Here is a 16,026-nt window from a genome sequence, read left to right on the forward strand (position 1 = left end):
TCAGACTGATTACTGTTTGACTTTGAGGCATTTGTGTCCATCCTTGACCATGACTGATGTCCTGTAAATCATCTCAGTGAAAACACATGTCCAAAGTGTAATTTACCTGTCCGAGGCAATTGCGTGTATTTCTTCCTGTAAAAAAGATCACATTCATTTGTAAAAGCCAGCAAATGTCCGGCTTGCAGATCCTGGCTTTCATCAGCGGCCTCGGTGGACTTGGGGCCACCATTGGCGCCACGGTGTCCAATGAATGGAAGGTCACCAGCCGGGCGTCCTCGGTCATCACAGCTACATGGGTGCTGCAGGGCCTGTGGAACAACTGCGCCGGGAATGCTCTCGGAGCTCTCCATTGTAGGCCACACCATACCATCTTGAACCTGGACGGTGAGTGCCTCCCTCATTCTACTGCTGCTTTCAAACTTTTTGTACAATAATAGAGGTTCTCAATGCACTTTTGTCTCATTTCATGGTGAAACATCAGTTTTGTAGTGCATGTGATGCAACTGTATGAAATGTCCCGGGTGTTCGACGGCCACTAGCATCCACTCAGCTGTCACAAAATGTTCTACACAATCTGAGACATTTTGTAGCTTACATGAGAGAAATGATGAAGTTCTACAGCACTGCAAATTGCAACCACAATGATGAACATGAAAGAGCGCTCAATCAAAACTGAATATTATCTTTGAAAAGTCCAAATATATAATACTTGTTTATTGATAAAACGGTATGCAAGTGCCCTTCGCTATACGTATACCATTCACACTATTTACCACTGTCAATAACAAGCCAATATTTAAATACAATTATTTTACTCTGCCTGTTTTTTTCTTTTGCATGTATTTTTTCCCCCCATAAATTATTATTTAGTTACTGTTAATCTTACTTGTTCTCTGTTGTTTTGTCTTTTTTGGATTTAGATTAGTCTCAATAGCACTCAACGTATTACGATGATTATTTTTCAATCTGTGGTTTACAGAAATCAGAATTTATAGTTAGAAAATACCAACTGAATTTATTATAATTATGTCCACTAATAGGAAGAAGTCATTATTTATTTTTAGGACTATAATTGAAACATAATTATGTGGTGGATAAACTGCAGATACATTATTAACACAATTAAAGTGTATGTAAAATGTATTGAAAAATATTATATTTGCATCATTTTTTACCGAAGTTAAATGAGATCTCATCAGAATACATTTTGTTCACTAGAATTTAAGTGTGATTTTTATCACACCGATCTTTAGTTGAATGGATGATGATGATGAGTCTGCCTACCCGCTATTGAATGTAAATCTTTGCACAAAAGCTTGTTAAGCGTTAGAGGACATGCTGTCAATGAATTATTCGAGCGCTGTTGTGAGAACAGTTGTGTATTTAAACATCAGCAAAAGGAAGCTGGTGACACATTCATGCGTCCTTGCACCATATGTTTGGGTTTGAGCTTGACAAATCTGCTCCAGATTTTACTGTATAATGTACCAGAGAAGATATTCAAGGTTTAGTAATATCAACTCAAAAGGAATAATCGTATAAGAGCAGCTAGGTGATTAGCATGTCGCCCTCGCCGTTGAGAGCTTCTGAGTACAAATCTTTACTAAAGCTTGACTAATTTGTAACGGTTCTAAAAATTACGTAAACAGTCTAATTTGCAACACAAGATTCTCAGTGGTTATTTATTAGTCAGTCTGAACATCCAAAGCCTCTTCTTTTAATCTTAAACTACATCGTCCATATGCGTGAAACGTTGGCAAGGGCTCGGAGGACCACATGACAAAGCCTCATGTTGAAGTTCAGGTCCAAATTCCCTGTGGCAGAATAGAAAAATCTATGACATATTAACCAACTTAGCGTTGCACATCCTGGCAACTTTTCCAAGCGCCTGGGAACCATTAATCAATCGTCGGCGCAATCGACGGAGTCGGCGCAGAGTCATTCGGAGCAGCATGTATCAGGAGATTCTGGCCTTTGCGCTGGCCACCTCGGGATGGATCCTCGTGTCGTCCACCCTGCCGACAGACTACTGGAAGGTGTCCTCGCTGGATGGGACGGTCATTACCACGGCAACTTACTGGGCCAACCTGTGGAAGACATGCGTCACCGATTCCACCGGGGTGTCCAACTGCAAAGATTTTCCCTCCATGCTGGCGCTGGATGGTTAGGCGCACTTTTGCCCTCTCTGAGTTTTCTTATTTCCCAATTTCCTCACTTTGAAAAGCGCAAATGGAAGATCCAGATTTCCATCAGCACTGCGATCAACACCATTTACTGTAAAATGTGTCAATGTTTAGCCCCAGTTGACTGATTCTTTGAGCTTATCAAGGAGATTGAAACGGGGCCTTAGGCACTTTCGACCACGGCTGACTAGTTCTGAGCTAATATTTGCCTCTGAATAAAATCTTGTGACTAATTCCGCTACATGCTTAATGTGCGTATTTGTCAAAAGGTCGGGAAGTTGTCGATCTGTGGCTGATTGTTTGTGTTTGCGCAGGTTACATCCAAGCTTGCAGAGGGCTGATGATTGCAGCGGTGTGTCTGGGCTTTTTTGGTACCGTCTTCGCCCTGGTGGGAATGAAGTGTACCAAAATTGGAGGAAGTGACAAGAGCAAAGCGCGGATCGCCTGCTTCGCCGGTGTCAGCTTTATCCTCAGCGGTAAGAAAGGTCGCCATCATACCCTCCCCTCGTAACAGTAAGAGGCCATTTTGAAACACGCAAGCCATTTTTATTTAATTTGTTATAAGTGTTATGTAAATCCAATGCATTACATTATTATTATTATATATATTTGTTTTATTATTTTATATTATTATTATTTTATTTTTTGTTTTTATTTTTTATTATTTATTTTACATATATCTCTGAATTTACAACTTTTTTTATAACCCCCACCCCAAAGAAAAACATCCTAAAATTAATTTTGGGAGGGGGGGGCACATTTTCTGTAACACCAAATTCAACATTTTTTGTGTTTACCAAAATTTTTATTTATTCATTAATTGATTTAATAACAAAAGCATGTATGTTTCTTTCTGTAAAAAAATGTGGGGGATGAAATTGTGATTCTGAAGAGTTTGACTTAATTTGGTTACTGTCCACCACGTTCTTCCTCAGGTCTGTGCTCACTCTCAGGTTGTTCCCTCTATGCACATCGCATAACATCGGAATTTTTCAACCCATTGTATGTTGCACAAAAGTAAGAAATATTTTTTATAGAGTTGAAATAATTTCAAACGGGTCACCTGGTTTAAAAGCTACTCTTTAATCCATTTTAGGTATGAACTGGGAGCAGCACTCTTCATTGGCTGGGCAGGTTCTGTGCTCTGTATTCTTGGCGGATGTGTGCTCTGCTTCTCGGTGGCAGACTGTAAGAAAAGGTCAGTATGTACAAGTTACCTAAGGAAATTTTAATAGGTACACCTGCAGAATCTAATACAATGCATAATTTCCTGTACTGGATCGCATAAGATGGCTTGTGGATGGTAAATCAGCGTTATGTGTGTTTGTGCACCCGCAGCCAAACAAATTATGTCTACAAAGGCGCTGCCTCACAGTCGCATATCTCCTCCTACCAAAGAGGAAGAGGGCCGTCTGTGAGCCAGAGGCCGCTTCCTGAAAACAGCAGCTCCTCCAGGGCTCCTAACTTCGATAAGAACATATACGTGTAAATGATGTGAATATTAAGAGACGCCGCGTGGTGGGTAAGATAGTGTGGAAGAAAAGATAACATTGCACCGGAGGAAAGGTTTTTGTTGAGCACTAGGTGAATTTATTACTACAGTCATAATGAAAGGTCATTGCGGTCCAATGAAAAATAGGTGTGTCGAAGTTCTTTGCAGTTTTCAAACACTACAGCAAAAAATAATTTAGTGGGGAAAATACAGTTAATCATTTTTTTTCCCACAATTATCCCCAAATGTTACGTTTTCCCCCCAAAATACTAAAAAGTATTTTTTTTTTAACAAAAATCTCATACGGATAATTCCAACATTTGTGATTGTTCATTTTACTTTTTATTTTTTAGGAGTTTTTGGTACGTTTTTGTAGCCTGTGCAGCAGAATTAGCATATATATATATAATATATATATATGCTAATTCTGCATATTATATATATATATATATATATATATATATATTTTACTTCAAACTAAACAAAATTTACTTTTATCTTCACTCAAACAACAAACTAAATATTTTCTTTTTCTTCAGATAAAAACATATCTACACCCACAGTGCTGTACATAGAGTAAAATTAGACATTAAGGCAGTCAAAACAATAAATTAAGAACATAAAAACACTAACCACCAGAAAACACTGAAACAATGCTGAGTCTTATGCTGAATAAATAAAAATGTGTTGCGCTGATGTCTTTTGCTTTACCAGTCAGGGCCACTAGAGGGCACGTTTACACGATAGCTAACGATCTGACGTGATAATGTTCAACCAATGTTTTGAAGCGAATTTATTCACACTCTAATTCTAAGGGAAATATAATTTCTATTTATCTTACATTTTGCTTTAAACTGACTACATACTGTGGGTGTGACCATTATTGTTTTGTACTATGGCATTTTGATATTAAAAAAAACACTTTGTGAATAAATGTTGAAAGTTGAGCGTATTGTGGTGTTGTGCTTTTTTGCTTCCTCTTTGTGTCATTCTGTCAGCATAGCATGTACATGTCGAAGTGAGACGGCATCATGGCACACTCCGGAATATTTACAGTAAATAGCCTTCCATCAGGTAAGACGCCCTTATCAACACTGATGACACACCGCACAAACACACACACACCTTACACACACTTCACAAATCAGCAACCAAAAAAAGCTCTTCAACTCATCTGTGTGGACTTTTGAAGATGCGTAAACGTCTGATCCAAGTGTTCGGCTTCCTGATTTCCACGCTGGGCTGGCTCTTTGTGCTGTGTACCATGGCTATGGACTTCTGGAGGATCAGCCAGATCGGCGGCCAGGGCGGCTCGTTCATCATCAAGGTAGCCTGGTACTGGTCCAATTTGTGGAAGGACTGCTTCACCGACTCCACGGCCGTCACCAACTGTAGAGACTTCCCTGTGCTCTGGAGTGTCACGCGTAAGACTGTGCTCATTGGTACTATTAAGCAAATACGTTTTCATTTGGTTTTTGTGTATCCTTAAGCGTACGTCCAGGGGGTGCGAGGCTTGCTGATGTGCGGCCTGACTTTGGGCTTCTTCGCCGCCGTCTTGTGCTTCCTGGGCATGGAGTGCACCTACCTCGGCGGAGACGAGCTGAGTAAGGACAAGATGCTTTTCGCCGGTGCGGTCTTTCACTTTGCGGGTGGTGAGTAAAACATGCATGTCTCACTTGTGTTCCTACCAATGTTGTGCCCACACGTGTTGCTCCGTACGCAGGAGTGTCCGATATTGCGGCCTACTGCTTATACATCAACAGAGTTGCCAGGAACACCTTTGCTGTCAACTTAGCACCTGGACTCTTACGGTACAATATTTATCTTTTGTGTTAGAAATGTCCAATGAAAAACATGTATTAAATGAATTCATTTTTTTAGGTACTGTGGACAAATCCTCCAAAAATCACCAAATAATTGCTTTCCATTATGTCTCTTTCCGAACTGATAGGTACGACTTAGGCCCGCCCATATTTCTCGGATTGGTCGGAAGTTTTTTTATCCTTTTAGGAGCTCTCTTTTATGCAGCCACTGTGTTAAGAGTACTCCTATCTAAAAGGTAGGCCAAAGTAACCTTTTTCACTTGTTTAAAAACAAAAAAAAAGTCTGTAATCAGATCGATCACATTTCTTGATGAATGTTTGTTCTCTGTACAGTCAAGTGGTCTATACCTACGGCGGGGGCACATACATGGACCCTCGCACACGAGGACGAAGCATGTACACCGGTTATTACAGATCCAACAGGCTCTATGGAACTTACTACGGCTCGAGGAGATCCAGCGGCTCCAAAATAGCCAAACTCTCTGCGACAACACCAGAGAGGTTTTCTGAAAGGGATGCCTTTGTGTAATGTCTGTAAATGGATTTGTTGTGTATGAATTTTTCAGGTCACATTGAAAGATAACAAGTCATATTATGCGAGGAAAGTTGTTCATGTTGGGAGAAAAAAATATCTATAAAGAGATTATGAAATATATATAAACATATAAAAAGTACACAGTATATAAAAATGTCTTGATTGAAGTTCATTGTTGCAATTAAGTTGCTGTTATTTTTATTTTTAATTATTTTTAGTTATGTTACTATTAATTATTTTATGCTGTTGGTGAAATGATCTAACATTGTAAAAAACAATTATTCTTGTTTGCCCTTCACTGGCCATATATAAAAGTGATAAAAATATTATTACTATTTTTAATTATTTTTAGTTATGTTATTAATTATTTTATGCTGTTGGTGAAATGATCTAACATTGTAATAAAAACAATTATTCTTGTTTACCCTTCACTGGCCATGCATAAAAGTGATTAAAAAAAAAAGAATATTTAAAAATTATCAACAAACTCTTTATGCAATTAAACAGATTGTTTTACCTCAATGATTTTTTTTATCAGCTAGTTTTCTGACAGGACCGACAAGAAATCAACACCCCAAACTGGACCCATGCTGGTAAGCCATGCTGATTTCCTACTAACAACAAACACACCAGAGTGACCCTCATTAAACACAGGAGAGGCATGACAAGAGGTGAAGCACACACAAACAGCCTCGACATCATCATCATTACGAGAGCACACACTGATACACCACACTCCTACCAGCGAGTCTTCCTCTAATTGTTCATTTCAAAGCAAAGATGGGTTACAGGACAGTGGTGATGTACATGGAGATCGGCTGCTTTGTGACGTGCGTTTCAGGATGGATCCTGGTGTGCTCCACCATGCCCACAGAGATCTGGACCTGGTCTGAGGTGGGCAGCATTGTCTTGACCACCTCTAACTACTTCTCCAACTTGTGGAAGGATTGTGTGTCCGATTCCACCGGCGTGTCGGACTGCAAGGGCATCCCGTCCTTGCTTGCACTCAACTGTAAGTATGCCACACTTGCATTCACAATGCAGTACTCTAGATTCGTTTATAGTATATGGTTCCATAAAACCATGGGGTTAGGGTTAGAGCTAGGGTTAAATTTAGAGCTAGGGTTGGGGCCGTAGTTAGGGTTAGGGCTAGGGTTGGGTTTAGGGCTAGGGGTTAGGGCTGGAGCTAGGGTTAGGGCTAGAGTTGGGGCAAGGATTGGAGCTAGGGTTGGGGCTAGGGTTAGGGCTCGAGTTAGGGTTAGTGCTCGGGTTAAGGTTAGAGCTAGGTTTAGGGCTAGGGTTGGGGCTAGGGTTGGGGTTAGGGTTGTGGTTAGGGCTAGGGTTGGGCCTAGGGTTAGGTTTAGGGTTAAGGCTGGGGTTAGGTCTAGGGCTAGGGTTGGGCCAGGGTTAGGGTTAGTTAGTACTTGTAGTGTATGGCTCCATAAAACCATATACATGCCTTCCATGCAGTACACATGAGGCTTCCATAGTGTAGTGGTTAGTGCTCTGGATTCTCACCCAATTGACTTGAGTTCAAATCCCAGTGGAATCTCAAATATTTTAACAATTTTATATTTTAATTTGCAACACAGTTGCTCGTGTGTTGGTGTCCCCCAAAATAAAGAGCAAGTAGTAAAATACACATTCTTGACACGTACAAAAAATGCATAAAGTTAGTAGGTACACCTGAAAATGGTGGTGTACCTAATGTAGTGTCTGTGTAACGTCACAGATCAACCAGCCAATCAGGAGGTGGGGGTAAGGGCGGGTGTGGCACTTTTCACTTTCAGTTCAGCTTTGGCCATGATTTTTCCCTAATGAACTGGCCTGTTTTTAGGTACGCTTGAAAATGGCGGCGTACCTAATGGAGTGTCCGTGTGACATCACAGATCAAATAGCCAATCAGAAAGTGGGGGTGAGGGCGGGTGTGGCACTTTTCACTTTCAGTTAAGCTTTGGCCATGATTTTTCCCTAATGAACTGGCCTGTTATTAGGTACACGTGAAAATGGCGGTGTACCTAATGGAGTGTCCAAGTGACGTCACAGATCAAACAGCCAATCAGAAAGTGGGGGTGAGGGCGGGTGTGGCACTTTTCACTTAAACCAGGGGTGCCGACCTCCAGTCCTCGAAGGGCTGCGTTCCAACATGTTTTCCAAGTGACCCTCGTTAAGCGCACCTGCGTGAAAACTTTTAGCTCCTTTCACGTTCTGCAGGAGCTAAAACTTTTCACGCAGGTGCGCTTAACGAGGGAATCACACAGACACTCCATTAGGTACACCGCCATTTTCAAGTGTACCTAATAACAGGCCACTTTATTAGGGAAATATCATGGTCAAAGGTCACAGGTGTCAAGCTCTAGTCCTCGGGGCCGCGTTCCAATATGTTTTCCAAGTTACCCTCGTTAAACACACCTGCGTGAAAAGATTTTGGTCATTTTCATGTTCTGCAGGAGCTAAAACTTTTCACGCAGCTGCGCTTAACGAGGGAATCACACGGACACTCCATTAGGTACACCGCCATTTTCAAGTGTATCTAATAACAGGCCACTATATTAGGGAAATATCATGGTCAAAGGTCACAGGTGTCAAGCTCTAGTCCTCGGGGCCGCGTTCCAATATGTTTTCCAAGTTACCCTCGTTAAACACACACAACCGATTCTAAAGATTTTCACTTAACTGGAATGCACATCACTAGTACAAAACAGTGCAAGTGATTGTAGGCTGCCGGTCGAAATAGCTGACTGGTTAGGGACTCGGGCTCTTGCTCGGTAAGAACTTGGTTCGATCCCAGGTGTGAGAATATACCTAGATGAGCTTTTGTTGTGCAATTAACCCTTTATTTATTTATTCTTTTTTTTTTTTAACCTCGTGTAGTGTACCTATTGAAGTGTCCATGAGGTGTACCTCCACATATTGTCATATAAAGCAGTTAACCAAATGTCAGATTTTTATGTTTTAATTGGCGAATATAAAAACAAGGAATAAAACACCAGACAAGTTTTAACATAAATGTTTATTAAAAATAATATTAAAAGTAAATTTCAAACCAGCAATCCAATGTGAAATTGCAGTAGAATATATTGGATAACAATATTTAGGCGTGTATATGCATAAACGCTAGAGGTAGGTTTAGGGCTACTGCTATCTGGTGGATATGGTGCGGCACTGCACTTCTCTGCCCCTTTTGTAAGCTCACCACTAATTCCATTTGTTTGGTGTGTGGAAACTCTTCGCAGGGGACATTCACATGTGTCGCGCCCTCATCATCACCGCCATCATCATGGCGTTCTTCGGCTCAGTCCTGGTTATGGTGGGAATGAAGTGCACTAAGATCGGCGGCTCCGAGTTAGCCAAGGCGAGAGTGACTTTTGCTGGGGGGATGAATTACCTCTTTGCTGGTAAGACTTAAATAGGGACAGCTAGAATCTAAAGACATGCATGCACAGCTTCATGGGACTTGGGTTTTTATATTTATTCACTTTTTGCAGTGAAGCCCTAACCCTAACCCTAACCCTAACCCACAAACTCAACCAACAACAACAAAGTTTTACATTTCTTGCATTCTTTGGTTTGTAAATGCCTTTAAATGTTGTCTTGTGTAAGTACACATTGAGGTATCTTGTGAATGAAACAGTATAAAAATAAAGCTTAAACATTTTAATATTTTTATGAAACATCTCTGGTATTGGATGTGATTAGATTTTTGCAGCTGTGTCTAATATTGTGGCTGGTTTGTGTATATTTTACGATGTGTTTTTGTTTCAGGGTTGTGTTCAATGACTGCTTTCTCCTATTACGGCAATAAAATAAGATCAGAATTCCAAGATGATAATTACAAAGAACAAAAGTAAGGACATTTCTTAGGATTAATATTTGGTTTTGGTTTGTGTTTTTATGATGTAAACCCTTTATAAATGATTTTTATGTTTTATCTCCTCTTCCATTTAGGTTTGAAATTGGTGTTGGCGTGTTCATCGGCTGGGGTGGCTCAACTTTACTGGTGGTTGGAGGTCTTCTTTACAGTATCTTTGCAGGGAGGGAAGGATGCCAATCAAGGTAGCCAACAAATACTAACTGCACCTTCCTTGTGCTAACAGCAACATATAAATTAATAATGCATTCATTTTAATTTCAGTTATGATGCAGACCCCGCCTACCTGTTCCCAGATCCCTACATGGTTCCGCCGACAAAGCAGATGGCTCTCTCAAATGTGAGTGGGAGCAGGAAAGCACAGAGTCGTCCAGCTAGTAGTGGTACTAGTAGTAGTGCTACTCGTAGTAGCAGAAGCAGTAGTAGTAACGGCAGCAGCCTTTCTGCAGTGAGCGGCAGTACCAGAACAACTGCAACAAATGCATACGTCTGAGTTCATTTTTAAGAGGACAACAATTCTTTTCAACCAACTAAACCATCAAATTTGAGAGAGGTTGAGTGAAAAGGGGAATGCAATGGTGGTATATGAAGTGGATTTATAAAGCAAATATATTGGAACGCTTCTGCAACTCATTTTGATACAACAGTAGAATTTTTTCTGGAGTAAACCAGCTGAGCCACTATTCTAAAATTGCCCTAAATGGACATTGGATTTATTTTTGGGACTTTAATATGAAATACAATGCACAGCATGTAAAATATGTAAATTTAGTGTTTAGTCTCAGAAAAAGGGGCCACCTTGAGGCCCTAGTTTGTAGAGGGGGAAAAAAAGCAACATCTTCCATACGCAGAACAAATTCTTATATAAATATATGAGTACAAATGGGGAAAATTAACGTAAATTGCTTCATAAATCTGGAAGGGTGTATCCGATCACGCCATTGTGTGCTGCCGTGGCTCCACTCAGTTGAAGCATTTCGGATGGGCGTGGTTTTGTCAACCTGGCAGCCAATCATCGTGTCCCACGACCGGTCCGCGGAGTTGTGTGTGGCTGCCAGTGAAGGAGACGAGGAAGGAGAGGAGAGCTTCCTTACAGCTCATCGCTTCATAGCTGTCAACACATGGGACTGGTTCGGACTTCAAACCCAAACACATTTGCAATAACGTCACTTTTGAACAATTGTCATCACGCCACGGACACCAAGAAGCATTCGAGTGGGATTTAACCATGGTTTCCATGGAGCACGTGGCACACAAGCTACTAACTTACTTGCCATATGTTCTTGTTTTGATTGACATGCGATTCGAAGGTAAGTCGAACAGTAGTAACCTAGAAATAGCTTGCGTTAGGTTTTACGACAGTAGATGGCTACTTTTTGGTAATTTCATACAACGACGGACGAGCGTTAGCTAAATCGGTAACTGCTAACGTTAACGTAGCCTTATATGTCAATACATTAGCAGGCTAGCTAACAGTTTCCCATCTATTTTATACATTTGTAGCCTGTTGACACTGTTAAATTTGTCCTTGGTTGTGTATTAGGGACCTACACTACCCATTTTTTTGTTATGTTTGAAGTGATTTAAAAAGTGACGTATCGTAATATTTAGTTCTCAAATAAACAAGTACAGTCCCCACTGAAAAGTAAACTTGTTTTCATAATTTTGTCTATTTAGACCAGGAAGAAAGACACGTAGATTTTCGAGCGACTAATAAATTATTGCATTAAAAAGGATCTACCTGATCAAAAATGAAAGTATTGAGTATTCTTTAGACGTGCGATCGAAGTTTGTACCTTGCATGAGTGCACGAACCCATGATGCATAATGTTGCTGTATATTTTTGATCGTTCCTCGGCTCTGATGACTTGCATTGAATTTCAAATGTCATCAGTCAATTTGGAACAGTGTCTGGGTGTAACTCATTCACTGCTATATTCACTGCTATATAACTATATATGTCAAAGATGCATGTTAACTCTCTCAATAATCTTCATGTTGGGAAAAGTCTCACTCATTCTAAAATAGTGACCTGCCCTGGAGCCTAATCAAGTAACACACCAAAGAGGATGCACATTTCCTCTTCCTTATAACATCCCCAAACTGTCCATTAACCCCAGATTTGAGGTCATTGTCATTGGCAGATAGTGTCAAACCCTTAGCCCCTTGTTTTGTCAGGAGTCAAGTGTGGCAGGGAAGGGAGCGTAGACCATCACATGGAGATGGGCAAGAAACTGCTCGCAGCAGGACAACTAGCCGACGCTCTCTCGCACTTCCATGCCGCTGTGGGTAAGTAGCCTAAAAACAGCAATATCATATGTCCCATCTCGTTGCCTATGTATCTCCATGTAATGAAACATTGCTGTCCTCTGATCAGATGGAGATTCCAAAAACTACTTGGCCTATTACAGGAGAGCCACAGTGTTTCTGGCCATGGGCAAGTCTAAGTCGGCGCTGCCAGATTTGAGCAGAGTCATCGAACTCAAACCTGACTTCACATCTGTGAGTGTTGCACTTCCAAACCATTGTACCTATAAAAATAACCTTCATACATTGTTTGGCATCTAACAAATTGTTATTCTAACCTTCATCAGGCACGTCTCCAGAGGGGAAACCTTCTTCTGAAGCAAGGCATGCTGGACGAAGCAGAGGATGACTTCCGGAAGGTGGTGAGTGGACATAAATTTGGTTTGACCTGAAGGTGTCAGTGTTGCTCTGCTGCTACATTGCCAATAGTTATTCAACTGGTGTCACACAGAGCCATCCAACTATTGAAATCCTCTGTACTAAAAACATTTTTGTACATAGAATACTTCTACATTCTATTTTGTACATTTTCTACAGCCAAAACTCCTAAATGGTGTCACTTGAAACATGTCTAACTGACTGCTGCATGTGATGCTTCAGTTGAAGGTCCACCCTACTGACAATGAGGCGACCGAGGCCCAGAATCAGCTGATAAAATCCGACGAGATCCAGCGTCTGGTTGCTGAAGCGCGGCACAGCTACAACAGTAAAGACTACGCTGGGGCGGCTGCCCTGTTGGACGCCATCATTGAGGCAAGACGCGTCAACTTGTCCGCCATCCCTATAACTGCTTGCTCACGTTTAGCCACAGCTTGAGTCAGCTATGTCCCACGTTACAGACTTGTGTTTGGGACGTGACGTCTCGCGAGATGCGCGCCGACTGCTTCATTCAAATGGGCGAAATGGGGAAGGCCATCAGTGACCTAAAGGTCTCGTCCAAGTTGAGGAATGACAACACGCAAGCCTTCTACCAGCTCAGCACCATCTACTACAACATGGGCGACCATGAAATGTCCCTCAAGTAAGAACACGATAGGAACAATGCAAAGAGATGAAACAAGTTTATGTAACGACGGATTACAATTTATGCACTTTTTCCCCTTTCTCCTCTGGTGTGATGCGCAGTGAAGTGCGCGAGTGCCTAAAGCTGGACCCCGATCACAAGCAGTGCTTCAGTCACTACAAGCAGGTCAAAAAGCTCAACAAACAAATCCTGTCTGCTGAGGAACTCATCCAAGAGCAGAGGTGTGTGTGTGTTGGCTCATAAATCATGTGAGAATACATTACATCAGTAATTATGTGTTTACACTGGGCATCACCATTATGATTGGACAAGTAGGCCTAAGTGTCCGTCAAAAGCACGGCAGGTTTTTATTGTTTGACATTATGCTTAAACTGTTCTTGAAATAGGGAGATAAGAAACTACCTAAAAGACATTCAATCAAAATATATTACACAAAGGTTCAATTAAATGGACTGTTACAAACAATATGTGACTATTGTACTAAAAAAATAAATGTAACTAACGCATACACAAATGATTTGAAACGATAAAAAAAAAAAAAAGCGACTAACCTGATTTTGTGCTAACCGCTAGAGGGAGCCCACATACTACTGGTGGTTTGAGAAACGCTGCATTACATGGCTCTTGAATAATTTTAGCACCTCATCGTTTTGCGTTTACCTTTCAGGTACGAGGAGGCTGTAAGTAAATTTGAGGCGGTGATGAAGACGGAGCCCAATGTGCCTCATTTCATAATGCTGGCGAATGAGCGCATCTGCCACGCGTTGACACATGTAAACGACCCTCCTTACTGCTCTTTTAGGTTTATAAGAACTCTTGTTAAAAGTAGCGTGTTCACTCTCACAGGGCCAGCAGCAGCCCGACAGAGCCATTAAGGTGTGCGGCCAAGTCCTCCAGTCAGACCCGCACAACATCGACGCGCTGAAGAACAGGGCCGAGGCCTACATCCAAAATGAACAATATGAGGAGGGTAAGCACTGTCATTTTATATCCTTTCTTATTTTTATACGGTGTTCATCATCTGTGCAATGGTAGGTAGGCTCGGAGCTTTAGGCTTGTTTTTTTTTTTATCCAGCCAGCGGCTCTAATAAGTGTCCCTTAAGCATCCCAACATCAAATGAGAGCAGATGGTGAATAATCTCCTTTCTCACCTGACAGCCGCTGTTGTCTTTGGCAAACCTCGGTTGCCGTTTGTCTGAACTTGTCACTTGAATGCGATCCTCAGACATTACAACCACGTATTGCAAAAACCACCCAATCGTGTCTGTTTAACGGCAGCATCCCTCCAGGCAGACGCAGACCCGACAACCTCTTTGAGCGTCTTGTCCAACTCTGTCACTCAGCTCAAATGCACAATGAACACGGCAGGAGCGCTCAGACGTGGTCGCGGTGGCTTTTAGTGTCATGGCCCGAAACCACTTAGTTCACCTTTTAGCACAAGCAGCCTGGAGCAGCTGCAACATGTGCTCAAAGTGAGGGATGATGCTCCAATAAAAAAAATATTGATAAGAGTATTACACAAAAATGTGTTTTACAGTGTAGCTTATTGGAATAAAGGTATCATTTTGAATGTAGATAAGAATCAGTTCAAATTGGTGGCACTCAATATTTTTTGTATTCAGCAGGGCTTGTTTTAAAGTGCTCTACCAATACAGTTAAACTCCGAAAGTAAAAAAAAAAATCAAATATAACATACATGTGGGACTGACATTAAATTCAAACCCAAAAACTTAAACACCATTTGGATTGGATGTAAACTTTTTTTCCCCACCGATTGGTTGAGAAGGAGTATGACTAAATGGTCTTTTCCTCCTGTGTTACAGCTATTAGGGATTACCAAAGTGCATCCGAACACAGCGAGAATGACCGTCAGATCCAAGAAGGTCTGGAGAAAGCCCAGCGCCTTTTGAAGCAGTCTAAGAAGAGAGACTACTACAAAATCTTGGGAGTCAAGAGGTACAAATTGCAAACATTCTTCACAAAATGTCAACATGTCATTGAGGTTGTTATGGTACACAACAGGACGGCCCAGAAGAAAGAGATCATCAAAGCGTACAGAAAACTGGCACAACAGTGGCACCCGGACAACTTCCAAGATCCAGAAGAAAAGAAGGCGGCCGAAAAGAAGTTCATAGACATTGCTCAGGCCAAGGAGGTCTTAACCGACCCGGGTAAGAACGACAATCAACTCAGCAAACCGGAAGAAAGTCAGACTTTTAAAAGGCACGGCGGTAATGGCCAATCAAGGCAATAACTGTGTTTTGCTCCGCATCCTTCAGAAATGCGAACCAAGTTTGACCACGGCGAAGACCCCATGGACCCCGAGAGTCAGCAAGTTCACCGCGGAGGCCATCAATTCCACAACTTCAACCCGTTCGGATCGGGAAACTTCCACTTCAAATTTAACTTCAACTGAGGGTGCCGGAGCTCAAGATTAAGTTAGTTCTTTACCAATTCAAAAGGGAGAATGTGAACTTAATTAAAGCAATTTGTCAACATGTGGACTACTCCAGTTGAATATGACACGTTGCTATGCAAACAAAGAGGAGCTTTTTTAACCACAGTGCTGGGAGCAAGGGGTTCATGTTTTCTAGTTGATAAGCATCCATTCAGGAAAATAATTTTGTGCCAGCAAACTGCTATTTTTATATGACTGGAAAGTGTCTTGACCTGTAAATAAAGAGCTTATTTATATAAAGTAAAGCACTTCACTTGTGTTTGATCACACAACTCATTTTGTTCAAATGGTGCAGTTATTTTCACAGACACTTGAATGACGTGAACAGGT

The 16,026-nt window shown here is 41.3% G+C and overlaps 4 protein-coding genes across 5 annotated transcripts; all 4 read left to right on the forward strand.

The window, feature by feature from the left end:
• The first annotated feature begins 81 nt into the window (after positions 1-81).
• Positions 82-3,869, forward strand: LOC119115411 (claudin-10-like). Of its 2 annotated transcripts, none has more exons than XM_037239862.1 (5): positions 82-387; positions 2,501-2,662; positions 3,122-3,203; positions 3,283-3,384; positions 3,525-3,869. In XM_037239862.1, the coding sequence occupies exons 1-5, from the start codon at positions 174-176 to the stop codon at positions 3,673-3,675; spliced, it is 711 nt and encodes a 236-aa protein (XP_037095757.1). In that variant the 5' UTR covers positions 82-173; the 3' UTR covers positions 3,676-3,869. The 2 variants fall into 2 exon arrangements, with proteins under 2 accessions (XP_037095757.1, XP_037095758.1); XM_037239863.1 differs by lacking the exon at positions 82-387 and adding an exon at positions 1,569-2,166.
• Positions 3,870-4,128: 259 nt separating this feature from the next.
• Positions 4,129-6,552, forward strand: LOC119115409 (claudin-10). Its single transcript, XM_037239859.1, has 5 exons — positions 4,129-5,102; positions 5,169-5,330; positions 5,402-5,489; positions 5,630-5,737; positions 5,835-6,552. The coding sequence occupies exons 1-5, from the start codon at positions 4,871-4,873 to the stop codon at positions 6,028-6,030; spliced, it is 786 nt and encodes a 261-aa protein (XP_037095754.1). The 5' UTR covers positions 4,129-4,870; the 3' UTR covers positions 6,031-6,552.
• Positions 6,553-6,607: 55 nt separating this feature from the next.
• LOC119115408 (claudin-10-like) lies at positions 6,608-10,540 on the forward strand. Its single transcript, XM_037239858.1, has 5 exons — positions 6,608-7,048; positions 9,273-9,434; positions 9,802-9,883; positions 9,985-10,092; positions 10,172-10,540. Exons 1-5 carry the CDS (start codon positions 6,817-6,819, stop codon positions 10,398-10,400), a joined length of 813 nt encoding a protein of 270 aa, XP_037095753.1. The 5' UTR covers positions 6,608-6,816; the 3' UTR covers positions 10,401-10,540.
• Positions 10,541-10,981: 441 nt separating this feature from the next.
• Positions 10,982-15,944, forward strand: dnajc3a (DnaJ (Hsp40) homolog, subfamily C, member 3a). The gene is made up of 12 exons (XM_037239856.1): positions 10,982-11,217; positions 12,086-12,196; positions 12,285-12,409; positions 12,502-12,576; positions 12,815-12,967; positions 13,054-13,235; positions 13,340-13,459; positions 13,906-14,011; positions 14,085-14,208; positions 15,062-15,194; positions 15,261-15,409; positions 15,518-15,944. Exons 1-12 carry the CDS (start codon positions 11,136-11,138, stop codon positions 15,652-15,654), a joined length of 1,497 nt encoding a protein of 498 aa, XP_037095751.1. The 5' UTR covers positions 10,982-11,135; the 3' UTR covers positions 15,655-15,944.
• The last annotated feature ends 82 nt before the right edge of the window (positions 15,945-16,026 follow it).

Source organism: Syngnathus acus, chromosome 21 (assembly GCF_901709675.1).
Source record: "Syngnathus acus chromosome 21, fSynAcu1.2, whole genome shotgun sequence".
Taxonomy (NCBI): domain Eukaryota; kingdom Metazoa; phylum Chordata; class Actinopteri; order Syngnathiformes; family Syngnathidae; genus Syngnathus; species Syngnathus acus.